Raw genomic sequence first — 18,672 nt, forward strand, 5'->3', positions numbered from 1 at the left:
AAGGGTCGCTCATGTCAGACAAATCTGATCAGTTTCTACGATGAAGTAAGCTCTAAGCTGGACCAGGGAGAATCTATTGATCTTGTATATCTGGACTTCTCTAAAGCCTTTGACACCGTGCCACATAATAGGCTAATATACAAAATGAGGCAGCTCGGACTGGGCGAAAACATTTTTAAGTGGGTAAAAAATTGGCTCAATGATAGAAAACAGAGGGTGGTAATAAATGGTTCGTACTCTGATTGGACCACAGTCGCTAGCGGGGTGCCACAGGGTTCAGTATTAGGCCCCACTCTGTTCAACATATTTATCAATGACCTGATAGAGGGGCTGCACAGCAAAATATCAATATTTGCAGATGACACAAAATTATACAATATAATTAATGGAACGGAGGACAATGTGCAGCTACAAACGGACCTGGATAAGCCGGGGGCTTGGGCAGGAAAATGGCAAATGAAGTTCAATGTTGAAAAATGTAAGACTATGCACATGGGCAGGAGAAACGGATGTCACAAATATTCACTTAATGGGTACCGCTGGGGAAAAGTGATATGGAAAAGGATCTGGGGGTATTAGTGGATAATAGACTAAACTGGAGTAACCAATGCCAGTCAGCTGCTGCAAAGGCAAATAAAGTCTTGGGGTGCATTAAAAGAGGTATAGGGGCGAAGGACGAGAACATTATCCTTCCATTATATAAGGCACTTGTCAGGCCTCACATGGAATACTGCGTACAATTCTGGTCACCGGGGCTCAGGAAAGATGTCACAGTGCTTGAGGGGGCTCAAAGAAGGGCAACTAAACTAATACATGGAATGACGGGACTGGAATACCCAGAGAGGCTATCCAAATTGGGACTATTTACTCTAGAAAAAAGAAGGTTAAGAGGCGATCAAATAACTATGTATAAATACATGAGGGGACAATACAAGGATCTCTCCCAGGATCTGTTTACACCCAGGACCATGATGGTAACAAGAGGACATCCGCTACGATAAGAGGAAAGCAGGTTTCATCACCAACATAGAAGGGGATTCTTTACTGTAAGAGCAGTTAGACTGTGGAACTCTCTATCGGAGGAAGTGGTGATGGCAAAATCCATAGAGGAGTTTAAAAGGGGACTTGATGTCTTTCTGGAGAAGAAGGATATTACAGGATATAAATCTTAGGTTAAGTGTCAATCCGGGTATACAGGCAGGTAGGAACTATTAGGGGTTGATCCAGGGAACAGTCTGATTGCCATTAGGGAAGGAATTTTTTCCCCAAAAGGACTAATTGGCTTCTGGCCTTGGGGTTTTTTGCCTTCCTCTGGATCAACACATTAGGATAGACAGGCTGGACTAGATGGACATTGTCTTCATTCAGCCTTACATACTATGTTACTATTTTACTATGACATAGCCTGGGAGACAATTATAGGAGATTCACAGCAGCCCTGAGGTACTCTGGTAAAGGTATACCTAATTCTATCATAATATCTCATCACAACACATTTACTGGACATATTCGAGACTATATAATCTGACACTTCACAGGCTTATTTGTCTGTCTGTTATAACTGGTTCAAAGAGGGATTCCCTGTGGGTCCGGCCATTAACCTCTCTTACCATGATATAACTATTACTACATTTTATATTGGGATGTATTAATGCCCTGGTGGCTCCTGAGCCCACCAGGAAAGTAATCATCTGCCCATTCACCTGGAGATCTATCTCAGGCAGTAGAAATTGCCAAGAGATCCTCCAAGTGTTGTACATCAACCTATCTTAGTCATTTTTCCCCAAGGTGCCTGAGAACATTATTTCTTAGGGCAATCTCGCTTTCCAATGACATCTCTGACTTTCTTGAACCATCGTATCACATTCCTCTCCCTATATAAAAACTCACACTTTCTCACCCTTTTCTTTGTAAAACTTTTCTGAATGTTCTGCATATTCCAAACATCCTACACTGATCCCGTCCTAAGTGTAACCATGTACCTCATTATATAACCTTCCTATTTCCTTCTTTACTCCACTTACAAACGCATTCTTTAATGGCTGATTATTTGCAGCATTAGGATCATCTCTCTCCCCCTGATTATCCTATGGAAGGGGTCTACCATCTCCTCCCCTCCCATTCTAATTTCCTTCTACAGAACTCCAATCTGGCTCTAGAATTATTCTATCTGCTCTCTCTATTTCATTCAATTGTAACTCCTCATTAACCCTTTGAATTGTTCATCAAACTGTCGGGGGTCTATTTTTATATGGGTGTGACAGTTTGGGGCTTCTTTCAACCAGGCTTCAGCAGCGGATAATCCATATTTCTGCTGATCTTTAGCTGATTCTGTCTGTATTTTATCACATAATTCTTTACAACTAGGAACCTTTAATTTATTTATTTATTTTTTAAATCCATATTTCCCACTTATGTCACAATATTTGACATAGTCAGGATCTAACTTGTGCATGTACTTCTTATCTCCTTGAAGGGCTTCCTGTCGTTGGCAACAACAACAGAGACATGCGCAGGAGAATGCCTTACAGTTTATATTTCCCATTGTTAGTAATTATGTTCTTGGTGCTGATTTACAAGACAAACAACATAAAACAAGCCTCTGGCCACTAAAATGTTTAGTGAAAACGCAGATGTTCCTTACTAGAATCAGTGCTTCGCTATATACACGAAGACTCCTTTTTGCTTTACCGAGTAGGGCCTGTGAACATAGAACACAATAAGGGGCTTGTCCGAAAACAACCTGCACAGCGAGGTTGGTCCTTAATGTGTCCTAGAGGTCAGTGCCCACATATCGGATCTGCTTATCTCAATCACTCACACATTCGCTTCATGCAGTATAAGACAACAATACAAATATTACATTATGTTAGTAGGCGGCCGCCCTCTTTATATTCTTAGTTACTCTATAACACAATATCAAAGAAAAAGTAATAGAAAGATAAGAAGTAAAATTCCTGGACACCCCTGTGTCCCATGATGTCATCTAACCGCTTCTTTTTACATGCTGCATGGAGTAATTCTTTCCTGTAGCCTTCTCACAATGGCTATGGTCTCACATAGACTACTGCTATTGCCCCTTGACAACCCATTCGTCTATACTTCTCATTTACCTTACACATTTCACATAGACTACTGCTATTGTCCCTTGACAACCCATTCGTCTATACTTGCCTCTCATTTACAAAACACATTGTAAATTCTACTAACACTACAGTATACAGAAGAAGAAGAGAGAAGAAAAGTTTAACCATTGTTATACTTACTACACGTTATCTGGGAGGCTTCTAAATTCTCAGGCTAGTTCGGAAAAACATCACTGTTTCAGACAAGATGCCCGACTGGCCTCTAATGACGTCTAAGCAAGACGGAGGTCTTTTAATGATCGGAGAGTACTTCAGGCCCACCTTTTCATAGCCAGGCTTTCCTCTCTCTCTGCAGTGAGTCTTTCCGGCTCGAAGGACCAAAAATGTAAGGATAATTTATGTGTTTATCAAAGAGAAGATGATCCCAGATCTCGTGCAGTAGTCTGGGCCCAGGAGAAATACAAATCACACCAGCCTGTGCGGTATCAAGTGATTTCTAATTTATTCTAAGGTGTATTTGGTTTTTATACTATAAATGACATCACAGGAAAAGTACATACCTCCAAGATTAATAATAATACATGATAGGCTAAAACTAAAATGTTTAACATAAGTTACACCTTTTGAGGTGTTACTATAACATACAATGAAACCATTATGAATTCAGTACAAAGAAATGCAAGGGAGGCAGTCTGGAGCCTCTTATCTTGTCTGTCTACCCTGTAATGGTATAGAAAAGGTTTCGTTTAACCCCTTCACTACTTATACTAGCAGCAAGCTATATCTTGCTAGTCTACAATCCAATAAAAGAACAATTAACTGATACATTGATCCACAATTTTCTTAACAGTGACGCACCGCTATTATTTAGTTTAACCGTGTAATCAGCAGTTTTAATTTTACAGAAACGTATCAATTACGTTCTGTTCTGAAAATTGACAGTGTTATCATGCAGCCCGAACTGAACAAAGAACGAGAATTCATTCACTTCTTGTTCATCGTTCAGTTTCTGCATGCAGAGCGGCTCGTGTGAACAGGCAGTATGTTTTATGAACAACTGCCTGTTTATTGTCAATAGAGACGCCTTCATTCACTGAGCGACACTCATTCCTGTGTAAGAGCTCAGAAATTATTATCGCTGGGATCTTGGCCTGACAGATTGTCCTGCATAAAAGGGCCCAACTTTGGCCCCACGATCTTTTTTCTTTCAGGCCGTCCCATTGAAAGCCCCCTTTAATCCCATGTACATTGGCCATCTTCTTCCTCTAGGTCATTCTCCTCAGTCACCTCTGTCCCTTGCTTACAGTACATTCTTGGTGGCCCAGAAATTTATGTATCCATACTGAAAAGTGCCTCTTCTCAAACCATTTTTTGTGGGTTGCAAATCAAATCATCTGCGGTGTCCGAGGCCCAGAAACTCTACACAGATCCAGAGTTACAATTAGATTAGGGAGAAACTCTATATTTAGCTCCTTGTTGATGTGCGCCATACACATAAAAGTCATCCTGCAAAATACAAGTTGTCGTAAATTACACTGGCTGACCGCCGCAGCATTAAAGAGGAAGCAATTTACTGGTTCTTAAAGCTAAAAATGTCACGAAGGGGTTCAATAAATGAAATAAGGGGGACACAAGAGCTTACAGTCTATGAGGAAATAGGGGAGACACAAGAGGTGGCAGTGGTTGTTCTGTACGATAGTCGGCTATCTTGTCTATTAATAGGGTATATACATTATGCTGTATGAGCCGTCACCAGCTGCTATCTCTGTATCTACAAGCAGAGGGGTATTAGAGTGTAAAAGGTGTGAGGGACACTGTGGGGTGAAGAGGGTCAGGTTCTCAGGAGGATCAAGGAAGACAAGTAAATGGAGAAAAGTTAGATGAGGGGATGTGATCGGCCTCCCTCTAGAGAAGTGTATTTATGGCTTGTGTTTAACTGTGGATATTGGTGATAACTAGAGATGGGTGAGCTCGGGTGCTCGTTGCTCGAGTCGAACTTTTCGTAATGCTCGAGAGCTCGTTTCGAGTAACAAACCCCATTGAAGTCTATGGAGGACTCGAGCATTTTTGTATGGGACCGATGCTCCGCTTAGGTGATGACTTGTCAAACTTCAGAAAACATCAGAAATGGATAGCGAAGGGCAGTGGCAGCATGCATGGCTGCATCTGAGGCTCCCAGATCCCACTATTAAGCCAGAATGGGGGCAAGAGTCTAGCGCCACCCCCCTAACAATTTACTTGGGACAAACCCTCATTAGCAAGGCACACGCGCTGGCACATCTTAGCTAAGCACCACACTACCTGCAACCAAGGGCAATCACTGCCTGCGGGTGACACCTCTGCCTCTTCTGAGTTACATGCTGGCATTGCTGTCCAACCCCCTGCACGACCCTCCGTCCACAGCACACCCAAAATTTTCTCTGCACAGCGTTCAGCTGGCCTCATGCCACACACTCGCTTCATAGCCACACCACCCTCATGTCTATTTATAAGCACGTACTGGATGAGGAGGAACCGGAGGCACACATTGCAGAGGGTTGGCAGGGCCAGGCAGCGACCCTCCTTGAAAGTGTGGGCGATAGCCCACAATGCTGTTGAGAATTGATGATAAATTGACGTACGATCATCATTTCAATCCCATGCCACCTCTGTCACAAAATTGTCAGGAGCCGCAAACATGGGTATAAAGGGGACTCAGGTGCCAGCACTTCTACACATCTCCACAATGCAGCAATACTCTGTGTGGAAAGCATGTGAGCGGGCCCAGGGTGAGGCTCGGTCCCAGCCTCCACCTTGTGTGACCCAAGTTACATAGCAATGGGAAATCCATGTGTCCCCACACAATTCATTCTGTGTAGGTGTCAGATAGCTCAACACCGCAATGGGAAGTCTTTGAGTTCCTTGGGCTCAACTATGCTGTTGGTGCACAAAGATGGTATTACAGAGGAAGAAAACAGAGTGCCCAAACATGGCAGAGTTTCACCCCACCAAGGACCTCAGCCTTGGCCCACATTTCTGCCCTAGTCAGTCAGTGTATTTGTGCCAGACAGGTAAAATACTGCAGTGGGAGGTCTTTGTGCCCCCACAGCATAGGCGAGCCCAAGGAACTCAAACATGGTATTACACATGAGGAAATCAGAGTGCCCAAACATGGCAGAGTTTCACCGTGCTAAGGGCCTCGACCTTGGCCCACATTTCTGCCCTAGTCAGACAGTGTATTTGTGCCAGACAGGTAAAACAACACAATGGGAAGTCTTTGTGCACCCACAGCATAGGCGAGCTATGGGAACCCAAGGAAAGTATTACACGTAAAGAAATCAGAGCGCCCAAACAATGCAGTTCCCCCCTGCCGAGAACCTCGGCCTTGGCTCACACCCTCAGTAATCGTGGGCATAAAGCGGACTCGGATGCTAGTGCAACTGTGAACGTCTCATTATTGCAGTAACACTCCTTTTGTTTGGCCCAAACCAGTGTCTCAGATAACTGTGGTAACACGAGAGAAAATACATGTTGCCCAGCGCTGATCCCCAGACTCCAAGCAGGAGGAGGAGGTGGCATAATATGGCCAAGAAACAATGACCGAGGTAGGACCCGCAATACTCTGTGTGGGAAGTACGTGAGCGGGCCCTCGGTCAGGCTCAGTCCCAGCCTCCACCTTGTGTGACCCAAGGTGCCGCGAGTGACATAGCAATGGGAAATCCATGTGTCCACACACACTTCATTCTGTGTAGGTGTCAGATAGTTCAACACCACAATGGGAAGTCTTTGAGTTCCTTGGGCTCACCTATGCTCTGGGTGCACAAAGATGGTATTACACAGGAAGAAATCAGAGTGTCCAAACATGGCAGAGTTTCACCCCGCCAAGGACCTTGGCCTTGGCCCACATTTCTGACCAAGTCAGTCAGTGTATTTGTGTCAGTGTAGATAGGTAAAACACCGCATTGGGAAGTCTTTGTTCACCCACAGCATAGGCAGACCCCTGTAACATATCTGTAGCAAGAGTATAGGCGAACCCCTTAAACCATTCAGTAGCAACTGTATAGGCGGACCCCAGTAACATTTCTATAGCAAGAGTATAGGCGGACCACAGTAACATTTTTGTAGCCACAGTATAGGCAGACCCCAGTAACATTTCTGTAGAGAAATTATAGGCAGACCCCAGTAACATTTCTGTAGCAAACGTATAGGTGAACCCCTGTAACATTTCTGTAGCAAGAGTATAGGCGAACCCCTTAAACCATTCAGTAGAAACTGTATAGGCGGACCCCTGTAACATTTCTGTAGCAAAACTATAGGCAGACCCCTGTAACATTTCTGTAGCAAACGTATAGGCGAACCCCTGGAACATTTCTGTAGCAAATGTATAGACGGACCCCAGTAACATTTCTGTAGCAGGAGTATAGGCAAACCCCACAAACCATTCAGTAGAAACTGTATAGGCGGACCCCAGTAACATTTCTGTAGCAAGAGTATAGGCGGACGCCAGTAACATTTCTGTAGCAAAAGTATAGGCGGACTAAAGTAACATTTCTGTAGCAAGAGTATAGGCAGACCCCAGTAATATTTCTGTAGCAAGAGTATAGGCAGACCCCTGTAACATTTCTGTAGCAAAAGTATAGGCGAAACCCTGTAACATTTCTGTAGCAAAACTATAGGCAGACCCCTGGAACATTTCTGTAGCAAACATATAGGCGAACCCCTGGAACATTTCTGTAGCAAGAGTATAGGCAAACCCCACAAATCATTCAGTAGAAACTGTATAGGCGGAACCAAGTAACATTTCTGTAGCAAGAGTATAGGCGGACCCCAGTAACATTTCTGTAGCAAAAGTATAGGCAGACCCCAGTAACATTTCTGTAGCAGAAGTATAGGAAGACCCCAGTAACATTTCTGTAGCAGAAGTATAGGCAGACCCCTGGAACATTTCTGTAGAGAAAGTATAGGCAGACCCCAGTAACATTTCTGTAGCGATGTATAGGCGAACCTCTTAAACCATTCAGTAGAAACTGTATAGGCGGACCCCAGTAACATTTCTGTAGCAAGATTATAGGCGGACCTTAGTAACATTTCTGTAGCAAAAGTATAGGCGAACTTCTCAAACCATTCAGTAGAAACTGTATAGGCGGACCCCAGTAACATTTCTGTAGCAAAAGTATAGACGAAGACCTCTAACATTTCTGTAGCAAGAATATAGGTGGACCCCAGTAACATTGGTGTACCAATAGTATAGGCGAGGTGAACACCTGTAAAAATTTGTTTACCAAGAGTATAGGCAAAGCCTTGAAAAATTAGTTTGCTAACAGTATTGGCAATGGCCTGAAAAATTGTTGTACCAAAAGTACAAGTTTACCCGTGAAAAATTGCTGAACAACCAGGGCAGGTGAAATCCGCAAACATTTTTTGAAGATACAGCTCGTTATTGGTTAATTTGCAGCAGAGCCTAGAGGCAGCCCACCGCAAAAATTGGTTTAAGTTTAAAAACTGATAAAACTTTTAAACAAAGCATTTTGGGCCGCATAGAAATTGGAAGTTCAGCTTGATGACATGCTGTTTTAGGAGGAGGAGGAGTAATAATACACAAAGCTAATTCCCCTTTTTTTGTGGTGATAGAGGATGCATTTTTCTCCTGTTGCAGCGAAAAGATTCTTTAGGATCCGCTGCTTTCCACCGGTGGAGAAGAGAAGTCTGGGGAAATCCAGCCTTTGTTCATCTTTATGAGGGCAAGCATGTTGACGCTGTCAGTTGACAGGCGGGTATGCTTATCTGTGATGATCCCCCCAGCAGCACTAAACACCCTCTCTGACAAGATGCTAGCGGCAAGGCATGCCAGCACCTCCAGGGCGTACGGCGCAAGTTCATGCCACGTGTTCAGCTTTGACACCCATTAGTTGTATGGAGCAGAGGGATCACGTAGGATGGTGGTACGGTCGGCTATATACTCCCTCACCATCTTTTTACCGCTGGCGACGTGCTCACACTTCGTAATTGAGAGCTGGAGGTGGCGGAGGAGGGGGTTGGGGGGGTTGGAGGAGGTGGCATAATATGCCGCAGATACCAGCACTGAGGTACGACCCGCTATTCTTGGTGTGGGTAGGACGTGAGCGGTCCCAGGCTCTGACTCAGTCCCAGCCTTCACTAAGTTCACCCAATGTGCCATCAGGGAGATATAGTGGCCCTGCCCGCCAGTACTTGTCCACGTGTCTGTCATTAAGTGGACCTTCCCAGTAACTGCGTTGTTGAGGGCACAGGAAATTTTGCGGGAGATGTGCTGGTGTAGGGCGGGGACGGCACACCGGGAAAAATAGTGGCGACTGGAGACCGAGTAGCATGGGACCGCCGCCGCCATCATATTTTTGAAAGTCTCGGTTTCCACAAGCCTGTATGGCAGCATCTCCAGGCTGATTAATTTGGCAATGTGCACGTTTAACGCTTGTGCATGCGGATGGGTGGCGGCATATTTGCGCTTTCGCTCCAACGCTTGTGTTAGTGTCAGCTGAACGCTGAGCTGGGAGACATTGCTAGAGGCCGTGGAGGACCGTTAAGGTGAGAGTGTGGATCCAGGCCAGGAGATGCTCGTGCCTGTGTCCTGGGAGAGGGATTGGATCTGTGTGACAGGTTGTGGCACAGGGGAAGAGGCAGTAGTGTGACCCGGACGCGGTGAATGGCCTTTGTCCCACCTTGTGGGGTGCTTGGTCATCATATGCCTGCGCAAGCTGGTGGTGGTGAGGCTGGTAGTGGTGGCTCCCCGGCTGATCTTGGTGTGGCACAGGTTGCACACCCCTGTTCGTCGGTTGTCCGCGCTCTCACTGAAAAACATCCACACCTTTGAACATCTAGCCCTCTGCACGGAGGCTTGCCGCAGGGTGGTGCTGTGGGGAACAGTTGGGGGATTTCTTTGCTTTGGCCCTGCCTCTACCCCTGGCCAGTCCACTGCCTCTTCCTACCTGTCCGGCTGCTGCACTTGCCTCCTCATCTGAAGCTCTGTCTTCAGTAGGCTTAGCAAGGCAGGTGGGGTCAGTCACCTCATCGTCCAGCAGCTCTTCCTCCGAATCCTCTGTGCACTCCTCCCTCGGACTTAGGGTGACTACCCACTACAGGTTTTTTTTCCCTGTGAAATTCGCAGCATTTTTTTTTCTGCTGGGGTCTATGGGACTTGTAATGTTAAAATCGCGATTTTGCGGTAAATTGCGATTTTGCACAATCGCGATTTTAACATTACAAGTCCCATAGACCCGTGCAGATAAAAAACGCTGCGAATTTCGCATTGAAAAAAACTGTAGTGGGTAGTCACCCTTACTGCCCTTACTACTACCTCACTGACAGACAACTGTGTATCATCATCCTCATCCACGAAAAGCTCTTGAGACAGTTGCCGGAAGTCCCCACCCTCATAACTTGGACTCCGGGAACTTTCCAAAGGTTGGGCATCGGTCACGACAAACTCCTCAGGTGAGAAAGGAACCGTTTTTTCCCACTCTTGCCAGGGACCTGAGAACAGTTTCTGGGAGTCTGCCTGCTCAGAATCTGTCATTTTCCTGGAGTGAGGAGGCTGGGAGGAAGTAGGTGCAGCCAGAGGATTCAGAGTTGCAGTCCCTAGGCCGGGAGTAGTGGACTGTGTAGAAGACTGGGGGTTTGATACATTGCTGGACGCATTATCTGCCATCCACAACAGGACCTGCTTGCACTGCTCTTCTTGTAATAAAGGTCTACCAGGTGGACCCGCAAATTGTGATAGGAAGCTGGGGAGCGTAGGGACTTGGCGCTCTCCTAATCCCTCAGCAGCTGGCTGTGATGCACCCCGCCCAGGACCTCTACCTGCGCCCACACCCTCAGGGTGCATTCACACGAATGTATATCGGCTCGGTTTTCACGCCGAGCCGATATATGTTGTCTCTCTCTGCAGGGGGGGGAAGGATGGAAGAGCCAGAAGCAGGAACTGAGCTCCCACCCCCTCTCTGCCTCCTCTCCGCCCCTCTGCACTATTTGCAATGAGAGGAGGTGGGACAGGGGCGAGGCTAAGTTCTGTGAATTAGCCCCGCCCCCGTCCCACCTCTCCCCATTGCAAATAGTGCAGAGGGGTGGAGAGGAGGCAGAGAGGGGGTGGGAGCTCAGTTCCTGCTCCTGGCTCTTCCAGGCTCCCCCCCCCCCCCTGCAGATGAGGAGGACATATATCGGCTCGGCGTGAAAACAGAGCCGATATACGTTCTTGTGAATGCAGCCTCACTTGGACGCCCGCAGCCACATCCATGTTCACATCCTCGACCCTTACTCCGACTCCTCATCATGTCGGAGTAAGGATAGAGCAGGGCCAAAATAAATTACCCCACCGTATAGCAGAATAGAACTGAGAACTGTGGCTAATTTACCGCACACAGAAGCTACCGGAGGCTCTATGCTGTGACCTGCTGCCTAGCGCTGATAAGGAGGGGTCATTTACCACTCACAGAGACTTGTATATAATAGAGAGGTTGTATGCAGTGGGAGAAAAATAGAAAGGCAGTGAACAGTGCTAATAACTGCAGCAACTTCACCGCACCCAAGGAAAGGGTATTGTGCGAAGCTCTGCCCAGGGGCAGAAAGCTATACAGCCAGTGGATAGTGCTGATCACTGCGGCTACTTCGCCCAACACATAGAATGGTATCTGTGAAATGCTCTTTTGCAGTGGCCCAGGAAATATTTGCATACTATTTAGCGATGAGAGTGAGCCCTCTGCCTAAGGCACTGCACACATAGGACGGTATAGCTGCAATGATCTGGAGTGGGCCAGAAAATATTTGCGTACTATTTAGCGATGAGACTGAGAATGCTATAGCTGTAATGCTGATGCCGCCAGAGTTAGCCAATCACAGCCATTCAATGATGTCATTGAATGGCTGTGATTGGCTAACTCACGTGGCGTCAGCCAATCACAGCATTTGCTTTCTGGAGGTGGGGATTTCAAGCCCCGCATCCAGAAAGCAATGCTCTGTCGGGGACGAGGAGGGAGCGACAGCCTGCAGCAGAGCCGCAGAACGCCGGAGGAGGTGAGTATTGCTTTTTTTTTTACACCGTATTCCTGGTGTATAAGACAACAGTTGGGGGGGGTGGTCTTATACGCCCAGTCATCTTATACGCCGGAATATACGGTATGTGTTTTTTCAGCATAACATACTATATTACTATGTTAAGAGAGTAACTGTACCGGACTGAAAAATGTAAATATAATCCAATAGGATCACCTTCTATGTGCGTCCTAATACTTCTTTCAACATGGTGTATAACATAGTCTAGGCCTTAGTGACCGTATTGTGTTTTAGTATTGTAAGAGCAGTTTTTGAGGCCAATGATAACGGATTTTGCATTATTGTTGGCCAACTTATTGATGTATAAATGTGTCGGTGAATGATCACTGCATTAGGAACAGCTGGCGTACGACCTCTTGTGATCAGTGATGCGGGACCACGGGATGGTTGTGTCATCATCTACTCTCATGTAATGTGCTGACCTCTCCTCTGCACAGCAGAAGGTAACATTTAACCGTCATGGGTAAATGTGGTGACTTGAGTGACTTTGATCGCGGGCAGATTGTTGGTAGTCGGAGGTGTGGTGCCAGTATTTTGAAACAGTAACACTTGTTGGCTGTTGCCGTACCATGATATCAAGAGTGCACCAAGACTGGTTGAACCACCGACAGTCATCCAGCAGAAGAACACACAGTGACAGGCCATATGTGGCTGATCATGGAGGCGAGCATCGGGTGGCATGTCTGGTATTTCATCAATGACATGCCATGGTGGATCAGCTGACCCAGCGGTACAACAGCAGGGAGGTTAGACAAATTTTTATAATGACCATGAGGCATACCTTGTGTAAACTGGGGTTAAATAGCTGAACACCGACAAGGATGTCCCTCATGACCCTGTGTCATTGTCAACAACCCCTCGCATGGGTCCAGGAAAGACATCAATGGACCTTGAACACAGGGCAGAAGGGTATCTGGAGTGATGAGTCCTGCTTCCTGCTGAACCATATTGGTGGGCAGGTCCTGATCTGGTGTAAACAACATGAAGCCATATCCCATGGGCTCACTGTTGGGGTTTAACAGGCCGGTGGTGGCAGTGTCATGATCTGGGGAGCAGTTTCCTGGCATGGATTCGGACTGTTGGTTATCATACCGCAATCCATGAATGGTGAACGCTACAGGGACCTGTTGACTGACCATCTGCACCCATATCTTCAGTGGGTCCTCTCCGACCACAGTGCCATCTTTCAACAGTACAACACTCCGTGTCATCGAGCTCGGATCACTAGAGAGTGGTTGGAGGAACAGGATAATGAATTCTCCACATGGCCTTCGCCCTCAAACTCACCAGACTGTAAACCTATTGAATATGTTTGGGATCTGCTGGAAAGGGCTGTGAGATCTGCTCCTACTTATCCAAAATGTCCATCAGTGGACGGGGCTGCTGCAGCGGGCACGGGGCAAGTAGAGTACGGAGGATGTTTGCCACCTTGTGGAAACTGTTCCTCAACGTCTGAAACTGTGATCGTCCAAAAAGGTGGCCCCACCTGTTATTGAGTTGGTGGCCCCACCTGTTATTGAGTTGGTGGCCCCAATGTAGGGATCGTTCAGTGTGGTGCTATTAATTTACTATTGTGTGCAAAATATTCAAATTCAAAGAAGCTTTATTGGCAGGGCGAAATGAACATTAGCATTGACAAAGCAAGTATAAATAGCGATTAAAGGAGAGGGGGAGGGATTGGGGCTGGGGTCACACCCTGCCTATGTGCACTACATGCGCCATGGCAATCATGTTACTATAAGCCATACCTTTAGTGTCTCTTCACAGTTATAGTGCCCCCAACTGACCCCTTCACAGTACTAGTAAACCTTTAGTACAGGTGACATCCATTTTTGTTTTTCTCCTCTCTGGGCACCAACCACCATGAAAACTTCTTCTAATCATGACTCCTCTCTGCAAACTCTCCCCAAATAACCACTACTTCAATGACCCTCTCAGTAAACCCCCCCCCCCCCCCCACCGCCACCCCAAACCAAAATGTTGAGGGAACAGAGCTCTGTGTTTTTCTGCCGTCCCTCTCCCTGAAAATGTATGAAAAATGAATGGGGTCTCATCATTCTCCTTGCCAACAGGGCATGCTTCCACACAGTCTGAAGTGGGCAGCACTGATTGGACAGGGGGTGTAGGGATATGTCCATTATACAAGGAAAATAGTAACACTCAGATGTCGATTTATTTATATATTTCCAGGAGGAATAATAGAGGAATGGCACGAAAGCAGAGTTCAAAGAGAAGAAGAAGCTCCTGAATTGTTTATGTCATGGAGGATACTAACATTTACGAAAAGACGATGTCAGGAGACGTGACGGATCTTCTTTAATTTACCTGACTTCCCATAATGCACAGGGAAAAAATGAAATAATGGCAAAGTATTCAGGATAACAGGAGTTGCAGAGATGGCAGATACGCTGTGAATACGCTGAGGAGTTGTGTCCAGCCTCTTACATTACACCGGTGGCTAGATGTTAGATTTGTCTTCTATATAAAAGTTCATGCGTTCGTTAATGGCGTCTTCATGATACTGATTCAGCACTAACGTTTTTTTCGTGTCTTGCACGCTCCACGCAAGACAAAATTTCTGCGCTGCTGATGACTCAAAGCGTAAAGCTTCTTGCCCAGAAGAGAAATCTATGATATAGAAGATGAATTCACTGGTCTTCGTTGGTATCTCTGACGGCAGCCCGCCCTCCTGTCCGGAGAAGAAAAAAAAAAAGGTCATTAGTGAAACAAAGTTGCGATTAGAGTTCACCAACACTGCTCCAGACGTCTGTAACTACTTTGCTTAACCCTTTCATGATCAGCAAGTTCTCAAACATAACTTTTATTTTTCTGTAGGCGTTTGTTGCGGGACGAGTCGTATTTTGTAAAAATGCTATTTGGTGCAACATCTAATGCATTGAAGAACGCAACAACATGTATAGGCTGGTGAAATAGAAAAAAAAGACTATTGTGCCATAAAACTATTGCGCATCGTTCTCTGGTCATTCACAGTGCGGCAAAAATGACATGTTAACTTTATTCCGCAGATCTGTACAAATGCGGGGATACCAAATGTCTACAGATTTTATTATGTATTATATAGAAATATAGAAGAACCTCTCTATGTTGAAGACACCCAAATATTCACTTCCTCCCATGACATCACACCTTCGCTCTACAAAGCACCAATGACTGTCTGTCCGTTGTCTCCAACAATATGTCATCTATCTAAAAGTTAACCCCTAAATATCTGAACTTCCTGTGTTTCCACCATCTACTACCCAACCCAAACCGGATACCTACATCTCAGTCTGTGGTGCCCCCATGACTCCTCAGCAGAACACCGAGTTATGGGTTCATATTTGACCTTTGCTTCACTCCTCATATTCAGTCACCTGCACTTCAAAAACATCTCCTGAATTCGCCCTTTCCTCACTGAGGAAACAGCAAAAACTCAGTTTCCTGTCCCAATTTTAGCTTGATAACAGCAGCTCTCCTATCTCCAGTCCATCCTGAATGCAGTAGCCGGGCTCATCTTGTCGAGTCACTACACTGATGTCTCCACCCTCTTCAGTCACTGCACCGATACCTCCACCTTGTGCCAGTCACTGCATGGGCTGCTCATCAAATATAGAATTCAATTGAAACTCTCCACTCTCCATTAGACTCTCCACAATGCTGCACTCTATCTCCTCCCTCACCTCTGCCTACTGCCATACTCACACTCTCCGCTCTGATAATGACCTTACACTAGATTCCTCTGTAATCCGAACCCCCCACTCACAACGATTTTTCCCGAACCGCACCAGTTCTCTGGAATGCGCTACCCCAAGCAATCAGGTTTAATCCAAAATTTTAAGCGAGCCCTAAAAGCACATCTTTTCAGGTAGGTCTACCATATTCCCTAATCTGAACTCTATTCCATCTACCCTGCTACTACACTCGCCCTTGGAAATCTGACCCTTTCTACTTGTTGCACCCCCCACACACACACCCCATCACACCTCTTATTTGTTTATACACAAACACGGCTGTTGATCGTCTCACAGGGCTTTCTGTATATATGTATAGTTCCTATGTGTGAACTTCCTTACGGTCTCTATGCAAGGCCCTCACCCCATTGTTCAAGCTTGGCAGTGGTTTAGTAATTTATGTTATGACTAGAGATGAGCGAACGTGTTCTTCCGAGCTTGATATTCGTGCGAATATTAGGGTGTTCGGGATGTTCGTTATTCGTAACGAGTACCATGCGGTGTTCTGGTTACTTTCACTTCCTTCCCTGAGACGTTAGCGCGCTTTTTTTTGGCCAATTGAAAGACAGGGAAGGCATTACAACTTCCCCCTGTGACGTTCAAGCCCTATACCACCCCCCTGCAGTGAGTGGCTGGGAAGATCAGGTGTCACCCGAACATAAAAGTCGGCCCCTCCCGCGGTTCGGCTCAGATGCCGTGTGAGTTAGATGAGGGACAGTGCTGTTTATACCGGAGCTGCTGTAGGGAAAGAATTGGTAGTTAGTGTAGGCTTCAAGAACCCCAACGGTCCTTATTAGGGCCACTGATAGCTGTGTGTTGGCTGCTGTTAGCAGTGCCATTTTTTTTCTTCTCAAAATCGGCTCTGCAGAGCGTTGCACCTGGCATTAGGGACAGAAGTGCTGCATAGGCAGGGAGAGTGTTAGGAGTGAGTGTAGCCTTCAAGAACCTCAACGGTCCTTTCTAGGGCCATATTTATCCGTGTGCAGTACTGTCCAGGCTGCTGTTAGCTGTGCTGCATTTTTTTTTGCTTCTCAAAATCGCCTCTGCAGAGCATTCCACCCTCCATTGATACTGCAGGGAAAGAATTGTATAGGCAGGGCCACAACACAGTTATTATTCATAGAATATACGCAGTGCTGCCTTTTGCTTGTAAAACAAGTGAAAATAATTCTATTTGTCCTGCCTCTGTCCGTCCTAACGCCGGTGGACACGTGTCGGCTGCGTGTGCAACCTGTAAAAATCATACGCACCCAGCTACGTTTTACTCCTGGCTTCGCCATTTGCTTTCCTTAATTGGGAAAAAAAATATCTGCTCTGCCACAGTTAATAACTCTGCTACCCTCACGTTCTGTGCCACATTAGCAGGGCCACAGCACAGTTATTAAACTTAGATTATTCATTCACTAGAGGCAGTGGGGCCTTTCGTTTTCAAAAAAGGGAAAAAATTATATTTGGCCTGCAGTCTTGCGCCAATTTATTTCCTGCCTGTGAAATCAAATCACTGGTAATACAGCATGCTGAGGGGTAGGGGTAGGCCTAGAGGACGTGGACCCGGCCGAGGACGCGGAGGGCCAAGTCAGGGTGTGGGCACAGGCCAAGCTCCTGATCCAGGTGTGTCGCAGCCGACTGCTGCGCGATTAGGAGAGAGGCACGTTTCTGGCGTCCCCACATTCATCGCCCAATTAATGGGTCCACGCGGGAGACGGTTATTAGAAAATGAGCAGTGTGAGCAGGTCCTGTCCTGGATGGCAGAAAGTGCTTCGAGCAACCTATCGTCTACCCGCAGTTCTGCGCCGTCCACTGCTGCCAATCCGAATCCTCTGTCTGCTGCTCCTCCTTCCTCCCAGCCTCCTCACTCCACTACAATAACACCTGCTCAGGAGCGGGAACACTCCCAGGAACTGTTCTCGGGCCCCTGCTTAGATTGGGCAGCAGCGGTTCCTCTCCCACCAGAGGAGTTTATCGTCACTGATGCCCAACCATTCGAAAGTTCCCGGGGTCCGGGGGAAGAGGCTGGGGACTTCCGCCAACTGTCTCAACAACTTTCTGTGGGTGAGGAGGACGATGACGATCAGACACAGTTGTCTTGCAGTGAGGTAGTAGTAAGGGCAGTAAGTCCGAGGGAGCAGCGCACAGAGGATTCGGAGGAAGAGCAGCAGGACGATGAGGTGACTGACCCCACCTGGTGTGCAACGCTTACTCAGGAGGACAGGTCTTCAGAGGGGGAGTCAAGGGCATCAGCAGGGCAGGTTGCAAGAGGCAGTGCGGTGGCCAGGGGTAGAGGCAGGGCCAGACCGAATAATCCACCAAGTGTTTCCCAAAGCGCCCCCTCGCGCCATGCCACCCTGCAGAGGCCGAGGTGCTCTAAGGTCTGGCAGTTTTTCACAGAGACGCCTGACGCCCGACGAACAGTGGTGTGCAACCTTTGTCGCGCAAAGCTCAGCCGGGGAGCCAACACCAACAGCCTCACCACCACCACCATGCGCAGACATATGATGGCCAAGCACCCCGCAAGGTGGGACGAAGGCCGTTCAGCGCCTCCGGTTTGCACCCCTGCCTCTCCCCCTGTGCCCCAACCTGCCACTGAGATGCAACCCCCCTCTCAGGACACAGGCACTACCGTCTCCTGGCCTGCACCCACACCCTCACCTCCGCTGTCCTCGGCCCCATCCAGCAGTGTAGTTCAGCGCACCGTCCAGCCGTCGCTTGCGCAACTGTTGGAGCGCAAGCGCAAGTACGCCGCCACGCACCCGCACGCTCAAACGTTAACCGTCCGCATAGCAAAATTCATC

General features: G+C 47.0%; 1 protein-coding gene across 1 annotated transcript in view; it reads right to left on the minus strand.

Annotated features, from left to right (window-relative positions):
• Nucleotides 1–14,303: 14,303 nt before the first annotated feature.
• Nucleotides 14,304–18,672, minus strand: part of LOC136631808 (uncharacterized) — a 51,722-nt gene continuing 47,353 nt past the window's right edge. Inside the window, exon 7 of the mRNA XM_066606191.1 lies at nucleotides 14,304–14,838. Within this exon, the coding sequence (XP_066462288.1) occupies nucleotides 14,608–14,838 (231 nt within the window). The 3' untranslated portion in view covers nucleotides 14,304–14,607. The remainder of the gene's footprint in view (nucleotides 14,839–18,672) is intronic.

The sequence above is a fragment of the Eleutherodactylus coqui genome, chromosome 6 (genome assembly GCF_035609145.1).
Source record: "Eleutherodactylus coqui strain aEleCoq1 chromosome 6, aEleCoq1.hap1, whole genome shotgun sequence".
In the NCBI taxonomy this organism is placed as follows: domain Eukaryota; kingdom Metazoa; phylum Chordata; class Amphibia; order Anura; family Eleutherodactylidae; genus Eleutherodactylus; species Eleutherodactylus coqui.